This window comes from Biomphalaria glabrata, chromosome 8 (genome assembly GCF_947242115.1).
Source record: "Biomphalaria glabrata chromosome 8, xgBioGlab47.1, whole genome shotgun sequence".
Lineage (NCBI taxonomy): Eukaryota > Metazoa > Mollusca > Gastropoda > Planorbidae > Biomphalaria > Biomphalaria glabrata.
The window spans coordinates 5,348,182-5,362,307 of NC_074718.1; the positions used below are offsets into that span (position 1 = coordinate 5,348,182).

Here is a 14,126-nt window from a genome sequence, read left to right on the forward strand (position 1 = left end):
ACCATCAATAAATCTGAACGACAGTCTAGCGTGCAAACCGCACGACCATCTCTATGGTCTTGGGTTCACCACCCCCTGCAGACCTGGGGGAGGGGAGGGTAAGGATGTAAAAATCTTCAATTCTGAAGGAACATCATGAACATGTAAAATAATCTGCCCACCCATTGTAATCAGTTTAAGTTTTGAATTTCTCTAACCAGGTTTTTTTGTCTGAAGAGTTCTCAAATAAATTAATTCTTGCAATGGTAAAGAAATACTGGATAAGATTAAAATTTATTTTCTGATTGTTTTATTCCTTAGAGAACAGTGGATCAGTCTGTCCAGCATTCATTGGAAGATGACAGTAAGTGTCTACTTCATATCTTCAGCCAAATTATGCATTGTGGGGTCAACCATAAATTGTTGTATACACCTAATCCTTGATAAACAAGAAAAGAAAAGTGTTTTAAAAATATACTCGAATATATAAAATATATTTTTTAAAAACTATAAGTAAACTATTGTAGTTTTATATAGAAAGTGTTTCGTCAAAGTATTATTTCTATTGCCCTAGAGTTGGAAGATAAGATGAAGTAGTTCACTGTTGTTAAAAATATTAGAATAGCAGACAACTACAAATCAAAACTAGTATTTCAGGTTGATGGGAAGGTTAATGCATAAGCAATAAGCTTCTTGGGAGAAAATGACACATTTTGGGCATCAAATGACATGTAGTGTCATCAATTTTGTCTTGAATTATTTCTTTATGCTCTCATCTATTTTTATTGTATATTTGTGTCATAAAGAAAACAATATAGGACTTATTTCTTGTTAGTACAAGGGTGAAATATAGTTATAGGTATCACCCTTTTATCTTTCAAGAACCTCAAAGAACCATAACTTACAAATACAAAGACACAACCTAATCAAATACTCAGAAAGGCACAAAGAGGTATATTTCTTATTCCATGTGTTAGGACAAATTTGTACAAGTCCTCCTTTTCCCCTAGTGTCATTAGAGCATGGAATGGGTTGCCTGGATCAGTCTTTAAAACCAATGACTTGGTCAAGTTTAGGTCTCTAATTAACATGCACAGCTAGATTGACACACCAATAAGCATCAGATGCTATTAACTTCTTTTTTTTCAAGAAAGGTCTGTAATTCATAAGAATTTTTTTTTTTCATTCCAGGAAAATCTAAGCCAATATTAGACTGGAGGCGATCTTTACATCCAATCAAAAAGACTGATGTAGAAGTTTTGGCAAGGTGGCTTGATGATGGATGGTATTATAGAAGTAAGTTTATACTTCAGTCAAATCCTAACCGACTTGAGAAACATTTTAATTCCTCAACGATTCACTGCATCTAGAGCAGGCATGTCAAACATGGTGTTTGGGGGCCGCATGCAGCCCGTGACCACCTTGCATGCTGCCCGCTTGGCCACCTCAAAAATTATCAATATAATGTTAAACTATTATGCTGGAAAATTTAGTGAAAGGAATTTTATGAAGGCGTGTGTCGTTAAAGCTGCAGAAGTCCAGAAAAGTTGAAAGCATTGAAAGAAAGAACTTTAACTAGTAACACTGTGGCAGATAGACTAATTGACTTGTCAGTCAGCTTGTGTGAAGGATTAAAGAAGAAAATAGATTTTGAAATATTCTCGTTGGCTCTCTATGAGTCAACTGATGTAACGGGTGTAGCACAGTTGGCTATACTCATAAGAACCTTTGACAGGAATTTTGAGATACATGAGGAGCTACTTGTTCTATGCATAACGCCACAACAAGCGAGGATGTTTTTGAGAAATAACTGGGGATATTGCAGTACAGTTTACCTTTGGTAAAGCTAGCTAGTCTAACAACGGATGGCGCACTAACCATTATGAAATGGTTTTGATGCAAAGCTACTTGCAAAAATAAGAGAGGCTAATGCTAATTTAAAATTTGCTCATTTCCAGTGCATCATTCACCAAGAAACAATGCACAAAGCAATTACAATTCCAACATGTCATAAGACTGGTTTCAGTCACTATCAATTTTATTCATGCCCATGGCTTTAAATCATCGCCAATTTTCAAGGTTTCTGAATGACATTGGACACGAAATTTGCTGGCTCTCCTGTCATAAAGAATTGAAGAGATTTCTTGTACTGCATGAAGAAATTGTATTGTTTCTGAACATGAAAGGTGAACCTGTTGAACATTTCTATACTGACGAATGGGTTCAGGTTTTGGCATTTGCAATTTATCTCACTGGTCACCTGCAAGACTTGAATTTGAAACTTCAAAATAAAGACTAAATTATCACAACTGCGTGTGATCATGTGAAGTGCTTTCAAGCAAAATTATGACTATGGATAAATCAAATATGAAGAGAAAATCTTGTTCACTTGTCAGGAACTAAAAACATTTGGTAAATGTCTTACACCTGGAATCGTTAGTAGATGCTTCCACTGGTCGTTTTCATGACTTCATTTGATACGAGCAAGAATTTTTGTTTTTATCTCCATTTTCATTTGCTTCTGAAAATGCTGCTGGTAATGTGCAACTAGAGCTGATAGAATATCAGTTAGTTTCTTTGCTGAAAGCGAAAAATAAAGAAGTGGCTGCGCCAAAATTTAGTTATTTACCTAAACTGTATGTTCAACTGCAGAAATTTGCAGCCTGAATTCTAGCTATTTTGCAAGCACTGATCTCTGTGAGCAGATCTTTTCTATAATGAAAACTACAAATCACCTCACTGTTTGAGATTATCTGATCAAAATTTGTGGTCAGTGATGATAGTGTCAGTGACAAACAAACTTCCACCTGATATTAATAAACTTGTATCCCAGAAATATGTCAAGCATCAGGACAAAGAAAATATTACGCAATCTTAGTAATTTTTAATTATGAAATTGTACTGTAAATTTAGCTAACTAAGGGACATGTATGCCATTAATTAATGTATTCTATTGTATTGTTTCTGATTTACATAAAACTAGTAAGCTGTTTTGCAACTGATTTTTTACTGCGGCCCCTCAGGATATTGTAAGTTTTTTATGTGGCCCATACATCTTAATGAGTTTGACATGCCTGATCTAGATCCTTATGACAACTAAGAGATAAAGGTATGAAAGGAAATGGTTATCATTTTTTCGAGGAAAAAAAGAGTGTAATAATTTATACTTTTTTTTATGAATACTTTTATTTAGCAAGACTTTTATGATTTTAGCATGCTCAGAGCGCTTTGGTCCAATCTCTTTTATGGACCAGTGGAGGCAGGTAGCACCTGGGAGAAACTTTTCTGTGCTTCCTTCAGGCGCTCAGTAAACACAATTTTGTTCAAGCCAGGTGTCAAACTCAAGCCCCCTTGATAGCTAGACAAGCAGTCACACCTCTCTGCCACACATCCCATCTATAAAAAGAGATGCCACATGTTCTGTTTTTATTGTATAAAATTAAAATGTACAGATCTAACTGCTAGTGGTTTTAACTGGTATCCACAAAGCATTAATAACTTGAAGTACTTTTAAGAAAGAGTCACAAACTTTGTAGCCATTGTTATTAAGAGAGGCTTTTTATCCCCATGAAAATAATATTCAATTGAAAGATCTGGATTGATTTAGAGCATGGAGTCTCAATTTTTTTGGTATAATTATTTAAAAAAAAAAAGTGAAGTCCATATTCAGAAATGTGTTGGATTTTTTTTGACAGGTGAAATTCGTAGAATTTATGGAGACTGTAGCTATGATGTTGTGGATAGCACTGGGATGACAGCCAGACTCTGGAGGGAAGACATCATCACAGAAGAAGATGATGACAGGAATATAGAAGTAAATTTATCTATTTTTCATTTCAAACCATTGTCTATTATGTTAAAGTTGTTATAAATTTTCTATAGCCAGTTTGGTATGAGCAAGAGGCATAGCCTTAGAGTTTGTTTACATTAAAAATGTTAACTTCTAAGACATCCTACTATTTTTTTAAAGCCTACAATAGCTGTGCCCAGAAGGCTTAAGAACAAAATTATTACAAACCTGATACAATGTTCATATTTCAGTTTTATGAAATTCTTCCTTTAAATTTGTTCAGGTTGATGACACAGTGATAGCCCTTTATCCTGACTATTGCTTCAGTTATGCCCCTGGAAGAGTGATAAATATAGACAGCAATGAAGTGAAGGTGAGATTCTTCAATGGGAAAACTGCCACTGTGCCGCTGAGTGAGGTGTACAAGATTATTCCAGAGAAGTACAAGATGGACGTCAAGCATATAGAAAAGAAAGAAAAGCAACTTATTGGAACTGCCGTTGTGGCACGAGATGACCACACTGGAGCATATTTCCCAGGTTTTTTTTTTAGTCTTCATTTCTCTTGTTCTTTTTTTCTTCAATTGAAATGTATGCCATAAAAAAAAGTTGATCATCCCACTTCTGACACCATGTAGCAGAAGTTTAGTATACACCAAAGAAAGCTTGAGTAACTATGCAACAAATTTTTTGTTCTTATTGATTTATCATTCTGCTCACTAACTGACTTGATCAGCAGTTTACTATCCAAATAATAACAAGAAAGGTCACCCATTTTGTTAACACACAGTTACACACAATGCCCATACTGGTCACTCAAAACCAAAAACACTCAACAGTTTAAACCTTTTGATTGAAATATAATTCCAGTTAACATTTTTTATTCTCACTGTGTTAGTGGTTCTCTCTTTTTTTATGTTTCTTTGATGTGACCAAAAAAATGTACAAAATACAATTTCTTAGTGTATTTGTTCATCTTTTATGAAACTGAAGGTCATTAAATGTTAAGTTTTGTGATTTGTCAATATTTATGGATTAAATGTTTAATAAAAAGGTTAAATCTTTCTGTATATCTTTTTTCAATTAATTGTTTAATATATTTCCTTTTACCATGACCAATTTAAACTTTATAAAAAATATTTTCTTGAATATTTTTTTTTATTACAATTCTTTAGTCAATTCATCCTCCTTTAAAATTAAATAAAATATGTTTAAGAGTATATAATAAAATTTTTTAAAAGTTACAGTAGTTTTAGTAACCCTACCACCCTTGCAGATTTGTCACTGAAAATTCCTTTTTTTTTTCAATTAAAATAATTTGCACTGAAAGAGTTAATTCGCAAGTTGTTGTTTTTTTCTAAATGACTTCAAGATTTAAGTAAAAAAAAATTTAATATTATTTTAAAAAAAAAAAGGTTTTGTAATACAATCGAAGCAAATTAAATCAAAACTATTGTGTTAACAATAAAGTTCCACTTCCAGTTGTTTGCTATTAACAATGTCACGTAATACTTGCCCTACAGGAACAGTTAGAGAGAAATGTGGTGGTCAAGATTATCGGATTGAGTGGGCTAGTGGCTCAGAATCTGTACAAAATGTTGCCCATATATTTGGAGGCTTCACACGGGAGCCGAAACTAAGTCAAGGGGATCGAATCTTAGCATGTGTTGACCCTATCTATGTCAAGTTTTTGCCTGGCATTATACAAGATTTCAGTGAAAATGGAAAACTGACAATTAAGTTTTGCAATGGAGAAATGTAAGTATTCTGTTTCTGACTTGTGTATAAGTTAAATCTTACTGACTATCTTGTGTAGATGTTATATCTTACTGACGGTCTTGCTTGTGCAGATGTTAAATCTTACTGACTGACTTGTGTAGATGTTATGTCTCACTGACTGCCTTATGTAAATGTTACATCTTACTGACTGTCTTGTGTAGATATTAAATCTCACTGACTGACTTGTGTAGATGTAATGTCTCACTGACTGCCTTATGTAAATGTTACATCTTACTGACTGTCTTATGTAGATGTTATATCCCACTGACGGTCTTGCTTGTGCAGATGTTAAATCTTACTGACTGACTTGTGTAGATGTAATGTCTCACTGACTGCCTTATGTAAATGTTACATCTTACTGACTGTCTTGTGTAGATGTTAAATCTCACTGACTGACCTGTGTAGATGTTATATCATACTGACTGACTTGTGTAGATGTTATATCATACTGACTGACTTGTGTAGATGTTAAATCTTACTGACTGACTTGTGTAAATGTTAAATCTTACTGACTGACTTATGTAGATGTTAAATCTTACTGACTGACTTGTGTAGATGTTAAATCTTTCTGAATGACTTTTGTAGATGCTATAACTTACTGTCTTGTCTAGATGTTTATAAATCTCACTTTGTAGATAGGTTGCATACTTTGCATTAATAGATTAGACCTTTTGTTTTATGATTAAATGTTTTGCCTTATATTACAGAGTTTCTAACATCCATGGACCATGGTACTGGCTCAGTCAAGAATACTATCAATCAGCTCAGGAATATTATGAGACAACACTGAGAAACCTTGAAGAGAAATAGTTATTTGATTCTATACATCAAGCCCATTGGAAAATGTTAGCACATCATTTTTGGTTTCAATATGTAGGTGTATTTATGGAAAATGACATTGTTTTACTACTGGTTGCTCCTTCGTGCACTGACCTATGCACTATTAGATTTAGTTGTTTTTTTCCACTCACTGTATTATTATAATTGTAGTTAGTTCAATTTGTAAACAAGTTTCTTCCATCTTCTTGAAGAGAAGTTTATTATTGTTAACATGCTGAAGCAAGTATACAGATATATGTAAAGACTTGTCTACCAAATGTTTTGTAACATTGATATGGATAGAGAAAATTTCAAGTAAGATTTGAATCTTTAAAAGACTTTTTTTGCTTGCAAATCTTAGTCGAAGTGTTAATGCCATTGTTTGCCAGATTTTTTTTCAATCAACTGCGATTCTTCATACTGCAAACATGTTTTGTAATTTTTGATGCATAATGTAATCAGTCTTTGGTCAAGGAAAGAAATAATGTTGGTTATTTAAGTATTCTCAATAAACATGCAACAAATCAACAAAAGAAATCAAAGTTTTGTACACATTTTTTCATGGCTTATAGAGTCAAGACCTTGAAATCGGATTCTAAAAAAATGGGGAATGTGCCTGTTTGTTGTTCTTTATTCATTATGTGCATAAAAAGTGTTTTTATTGCTGGCCAAAATACTTTCCATTTGCCAAATCCACTGCTTGGATTGTTGCTTTGTTTTCACTTTAAATTTATACTTTGTTGTGTAAAAATATATCTGTGACCATTTTACAGTGTTTTTTCAAAACTGTGATACAAACATTTTTTTTAAGAAGTGTCTTTCTATGAAGTATGTTTTTAATTCTTTATATTATTTATTTCATTAAAAATTTAAATATGAGCTCTTTTTAAACTTTTTTTCATTCTGTCAATCAAAAGGCCAATCTACTAGTTTAAATGTATTTTACCATTTTGTGATATGTGATTGTTTTTGTTTTTTTCTGAATAATGTAAAATATAATCTTTGCCTATTATAGGCCTAAATCTGTCCTTACCAAAAATGACAATGATTCAATTACTTTCAGAATAATTATTTTCATTTCTCATTAAATGTAACAGTATTTTATAGTATTTAACTATTATATGCCATGGTATACTATTGTAGCTGTAGACTTTGTGTACTTGTTTCTAAAGAAAAAGTTCATGACCATTTGTTTTACATTAAAGCTTAACTGTTAGACAAAAATACAAATTCATTACAGTAGTTTGAAAACAGTCTTGAGTGTGTTTGAATTGTTTATTTTATTTTAAACTGAAGCCTTTAACCATATCGTCAGGCATAGTGGCTGAGTTTAAAATGATGAGTTCCAAACTGCACATGCTGAGTTTCCTGTTCAAATCTCAATTAAGACTGATATATCTTGATATTTTTAGGATATCCCCAAGTCCACTGTTGGCCATAGAAACTTAGAAACAGATACATCATCTGCCATATAGATTGCAAGGGGAACTTTACTTACTTTTCAATGACACGAGGTTTGAAATAAGACGTAATTATCTTCTGATAAAAAGAACTGTTTTTGGGGGGAGGGGGAACGACACTGTCTAGCCCAACGGTTCTCAACCTTTATAGGTCAGCGACCCCTTTTTGTGATTCTCCACTATGCGGTGACCCCAAATGTAAAAATAATAAGCCTAAGTAACGGTGCCTTTCACAGTGTTTAAAAACATTTCACTATTTACTATTCTATTTTTTATTCATCATTTATAAGTTGCATACTTTTTTGACTAGTAAAAAAAAAAAAAAAAGCATGATGTAGCGCGAGACCCCCATGCATTCATAACAACTCGAGTGATTAACAACTAACTCCCCCCCCCCCCTCCCCAACCGAATACGCTAGATTTTAATCGATGTATCACTGCACACTTGTTGAAAACAATGAAAGATCCCCTTGCCCATTTTATCATTTTTTATCTCTCCATCTTCACCTCTCTCTGTCTCTGTCTCGCTCTCTCTCGTTATCATATAATTTAAATATAAATAGTGTAGCACTTTCTTTCTGTTCAAGTGAAATAGAGAAACAAGCCACCACTAGGGTGGGGGAAGGGCGTGTCCAAATTTGAAAGTCCACCCCCGGGCCCCCACTTGAGGGGACCTGTTAAATATTCCGCCACTGCCATGAAATCTTGCTATTCACGTGAAATCGAAATACTAGAAAGCATCTAGATGTTACAGATACCTTTGCTGCACAGAAAAGCACGACGTGAGTCGATATGAATTGAGATTTGTCACGTGTGCATTATCTCGCCCAAAAAAAAAAAAACCCAACAAAACGGTATTATTTATTAAAAGAGTCTTTATGATTTTTTTTTTTTTGTTAATTTTATTTATATATTGTACCTATTTCAATTTAGACTTATAGGCCTATATTTATTAAGTATATTATGTAGGCCTATATCATGTCACGATGTGGAATGTCAAAAATGCAGGGGCCCAGAAAAAAAGGTCAAGCCTGAGGGTCCCCCAATCCCTAGCTACGCCCCTGAACCACCAAGATTTTTAGCATAGGCATGATGCAACCCCAAGGACTATTTCAGCATTAAGCTTTCTAACATTTGAAGTAGAGAAATGAAGCCATTTTCTGACGCGTAACAAAAAAAAAAATTAGTGGGCCTAAACTTTAAATAACCCATCAATCAGTTTAAGTATTAGATCTACGGGTTTTTAATCAAATAGTTTCAGGTCAATTTCATTTTATTTTTTAATCTTTTCGTTGATATGGCCCGCGACACGAGTGTTGGAAATTCGAATGGCCCGCTGACTTAATAAGGTTGGGCATCACTGGTGTAGTTGGTTGCTCTTCTCTTGTTTGTCACTTTTTGATCACGTAACGCAGTGATGCCCAACCTTATTAGGTCTGCGGGCCATTTTAATTTTCGGCATTCGTGTCGCGGGCCATATCACCAAAAAGAAAAAAAAATTAAACATACAATGAGCTATTTTTAATAGTTTTATTTGTTGACCTACTTTCATAAATTAATGTGGTGCATGAAGTTTATCCAAAACCATCTTCTGAATATCTGGCTGCATAGATGAAACACCAAGTCGGAGCACTGAATCTAGATGTTCATCCGTGAGGTGATTACGTAATATCGTTTTCGCCCGTTTCAACCTTGAGAAAGTTTGTTCACACAAATAAGTGCTTAAAAACATTGTGATCATCCTTAACGCTTGTTGTCGATGATTTGGAAACGCTTCCTCAGGTATGATGGAGTAGAAGTCAATGGTCTGCATCACTTGAAATTTGTCAAGCAGGGATGTCTGGCTTTGTAAGTCAATCAGTTCCAGTTGCAGATCTGTCGGAGCACTTGACACATCGGCAGTAAACGGATTTTCAAAAAGACGGATTTCATTTTTTAAATTATGAAAATCCAAAATCTTTCACTGAAATTATCTATCAAGAGCCTCAGAAGTTGGATCATTCTTTCTTTTTGGAGAGACATATTTAGCTGCTTATCATTTTATAGAGTGGTACAGGTTGGAAAGTGGACAAGATGCACCTTTTCCGCCTGTTGAATGAAGAGTTGCAATTTTGTTTGGAAAGCACATATGTCTGCATACACATGCGAAATCAATTTGTCTTTCCCTTGTAGTTTGGTGTTGAGTTCATTTAGATGTGATATCGCTTAAAATAGCCAAATCCCACAACCATGATGGGTCGTTCAGTTGTGGCACTTGTTTTGATTTATCGGTCATAAATATTTCAATTTCGTGTCTCAAATAAAAAAAAAAGGTTTTATTACCTTTCCTCGGCTTAACCAGCCCCCCCTCCCGCACTTTACTGTGAAATAGAACGTCTTCATATTCAAACTCTATTTCTGTCAGAAAATCTTTGAAAGTTCTGTGATTCAACGCTCTTGTGATTTCATTAAATTTACAGTCTTGAGCACAATCATCATCACATGGTCCTGATTCAAAACCTTTCCACAGAGATTTTGTTGGTGAATGATGCAGTGAAGTCGCAAGGATTCAGTTCCATTTGACGCAACAACTTTTTAAATAACTCTTGCTGTCATTCCGCTGTGACATCCAACCATATTTCTAGCGCCATCAGTAGCCATTCCAACTAATTTATTGCAAGGAAGAGCAAGGCCCTCTATGATGGTTGACACTTCTTTGAACAGGTCGTCTCCAGTTGTAGTCCCATGCATGCTCCTCATAGCTGCTAACTCCTCTGTTATATCAAAATTGCTGTTTGTACCGCGAATAAATACCAAGAGTTGCGCAGTATCAGTTATGTCAGTGGACTCGTCAGCTGCAATAGATAACATTTCGAATTCTGCTGCTCAGTCTTTTAATTGTGAATGAAGATTTACCCCCATATCTTCCACTCACCTTGTAATTGTCATGCGAGAAAGGCTGACAGCTTCTACTGTATTTTTCTTTTCAGGACACATTTCTTCCATCACTGCTAGCAAGCACTTTTTTACACATTCGCCATCGGAAAAAGTCTTCATTGCTCTACTTAAATTGTGAGCAACTCTGTAGCTGGCCCTTATCGCAGACTCATTTTCTTGTCTCTTGTTGTCTAATATTCTTGTCGATCCCCCACTTTCTTTACAAATCAAAGAACTGTCCACTTTTCCTGAAAGTTTCTACATTCAAAGTCCACTTTTCGTTTCTTAGGCTCTCCCACTTTATTAAATCACAAACGTTAAACACTACGGTACAAATCGCTATGATATCAAAAGAAAACGACCCAAAACGAATCATCAATGATGCTCTGTGTTGCACACACAATGTGTCAAGGACACTGCTAGCTCAAGACAGTAGCGGAATTTTCCTAGAATTAAAAATAGCTGTCAAGTTTTATCGCTATTAAAAAAAAAAAAGCACTTGTGTTCTTACAATAAAAAAAATATTTTCTATGAATATTAGAATACCAAACCTAAAGATGGAATTCATCAAAGAATGAGTGAGAATCCTAACTTAAATATAATTTTTTTTCCACATTCTAATTTTTTAATTTCTTTTTTTTTTACATTTTGTTCCAATGCTTTGGCGGGCCTGATAGAAGCACGCTGCGGGCCGGATCTGGCCCGCGGGCCGTAGTTTGGGCATCGCTGACGTAACGGAATTCTAAAGGGGCGCAATTCAGGTTTTTACATTACTCGTTGCAATTCCAAATTTTAGTTAAATTTTAGTTAAATTCTTAAATTATTACAGTTGAAATATGTTAATATTTTTAATGTAAAAAAAATCCCACATATATACAACATTGTAACTCAGAAATGAGAATTAAATGTATTCTTGATATACATTTTAATATTATTTTTACAAACCAATTATCATTACATAAAGATTTATATATGAAAATATAAATACATAATTCTTTTTCTCGTCTGCAGTCGGTGGAATGTCCAGCCTATAGGAGGCTTGATCCATCATATATTGTTACATTATAGCTCTATGATTCAACTTTTCTATAAGCCGAGATCGTTGCGCTCTTGGCGAAATAGAACCTTTTGGGAACTGGGTGGTTAGGCTTTCTTCTATCCCCATTTAGCCGAACGTCCTGTTCCCTTTTGGCCTAACCATTTACTCTAAAGACACCAAGTTGAGGCTAGTGAGCGTGTGCAGGACTTTGTTTGGTAGATTTACACCCGTGCTACGCTTCCCGATTGGAAGCTGCTGTTAGAGGAGATGACTAGGTCAATAAGGAAGAAAAATAAGACCTTCGTCAGGGTGTCCAAGAACCTTATTCAGGCAAATGCGTGATGATTGCAAAAGAGTCACAGCAGCCCTATCACGATCCACACATCGTTCCTCAAATGACACCCATTCTTTGGTGGACAATCCGCTCGGCCATACTGTCGTATATGGACGGAATATGAGGAGTTTTCTCTGTGTTTTCGGCCTTCGGCCTAGCTCTTATTCCATAAGAGTCTTGAGACACGAGTCATTGGAAATAGGGATATGGTTTATTCGCATATGATTGATCTCTCCCACATGGAACAATTGTTCAAACAGGCAGGGCGGAGAACTTCTGTTGGTCTAGAGTTTCATACGAGTCCCGATTGTTACGACAATTACTAATTTGGTACTGGACTCCGAAACATAATACAAAAATACTAAACCAATATTCTAATAATACTCCAATTAGTAATTCATCAACACCACAGAATTGCAATGCTCCTTCTTTCCAAGTGCTATTAGAGCATGGAATGGGTTGCCTGAGCTAGCCAGGAAAACCAGTGACTTAGCAGAATTAATGTCATTGCATGACTAAATGCATGACGCGTATGACGTAATCATCTTTTTTTTGAATTAACGTCTGTATTATATAGTATAAGATACTGCAGTAATTTAACAACACTACAACAGTAATTCAACAATATAGTTCGTCCATAGTGGTTTGATGATGACCACTTTGTCATCCAGGGGTCTGAGGGCTTTACACTGTGGTTTTATGCCTCCTCATGTGGCTGGTGAAACCTATGTGAGCCCGGAATGTTCGGCTGCACACTGGGCAGGTTATTCCAGCTGGAGCTAGTGTCGTGGGCCTTGCTTTTCTTCTCTGGCGTTTTTCTTCTACCAGCGTGGTTCTCTTGTCCTCAGCAACCTGTGCGCCAATTTTCACAGCGCGACGCCATGATGCTCTGTCATGTGCCTCTGTCTCCCAGGTTGCTGAGTCTATGCTGATCGCCTTCAGAGAAGCTTTGAGGGTGTCCCTGTAACACTTTCTTTGACCACCTTGCGAGCGCTTTCCTTCGCCTAGTTGGCCATACAAGAGTTGTTTAGGGATGCGATGGTCTTCCATTCTGCAGACGCGACTGCATCAGCATTGTATGGATACTTTGGATACTTCGAAGGACTTCAGTATCTGGTATTTTGTCTTGCCATTTGATATTCAGTTTTTTTCTTAGACATATCATGTGGAAGTGATTCAGTTTCTTTGCATGTTTTCTGTACACTGTCCACGTTTCAACAATTCAACAATACTATAGCAGTAATTAAACAATACTACAGCAGTAATTTAACAATACTACAGCAGTAATTAAACAATACTACAGCAGTAATTTAACAATACTACAGCAGTAATTCAACAAAACTTCAACAGTAATTCAACAAAACTTCAGCTGCTATAGCAGTAGTTCAACAACAATTGCAATATAAAAAAATAACCATGTGTTGTGCGAATATTTTGAGAACCTTCACTCCGATGTAACTAATTAAAGTGTGTGAGTAACTAAGACAGAATGGAAGAACATGTGAATAAATCATGAACTAGCTGTCTAGAGAGCGTCCAAACTAACGGAAGCACTGAGCCAAGTAATCAATCACGACCAAAGTAGTATAAGTCTATGCTCAACATCTTGGTGGCTTGTTAACTATTTCACTTGAACAGGAATAAAGTAAGCAAAAAAAGTTATATTATTTATATTTGTAAGGTAGAGAGAGAGAGAAAGAGAGACGTAGGTAGTAGGTAGATCGGCCCTTCATGTAAATTATAACTGACGGTATTTTTTTTTTTTACTTTTTAATTAACAACATTAATGTAGGCCTATTATTTATATTATTATATTTTAAAATATTTTACAAATGTGATTGGCTATAATAATGAGGCTATCTCAACGTTTCTTTTTTTTTCCCTTATAAAACTTCTTAGCTCTCTCTCTCTCTCTCTCTCCTCTCTCTCTCTCTCTAAATATATAATTTTGCGAAAACAAAATAAAACACACTTTGCAAAAGAGGCGGAAGTTTACATTGTGGTTAGCAAC

The 14,126-nt window shown here is 35.1% G+C and overlaps 1 protein-coding gene across 3 annotated transcripts in view; it reads left to right on the forward strand.

Moving 5' to 3' along the window:
• Positions 1-7,622, forward strand: part of LOC106057319 (von Willebrand factor A domain-containing protein 3B-like) — a 47,579-nt gene extending 39,957 nt beyond the window's left edge. For all 3 annotated transcript variants that reach the window (XM_013214475.2, XM_013214476.2, XM_056037305.1), the window contains 6 exons: positions 301-343; positions 1,171-1,275; positions 3,675-3,793; positions 4,053-4,308; positions 5,292-5,526; positions 6,255-7,622. In XM_013214475.2, coding sequence (XP_013069929.2) covers positions 301-343; positions 1,171-1,275; positions 3,675-3,793; positions 4,053-4,308; positions 5,292-5,526; positions 6,255-6,357 — 861 coding nt within the window. In that variant the 3' untranslated portion in view covers positions 6,358-7,622. The remainder of the gene's footprint in view (positions 1-300; positions 344-1,170; positions 1,276-3,674; positions 3,794-4,052; positions 4,309-5,291; positions 5,527-6,254) is intronic.
• Positions 7,623-14,126: the final 6,504 nt, after the last annotated feature.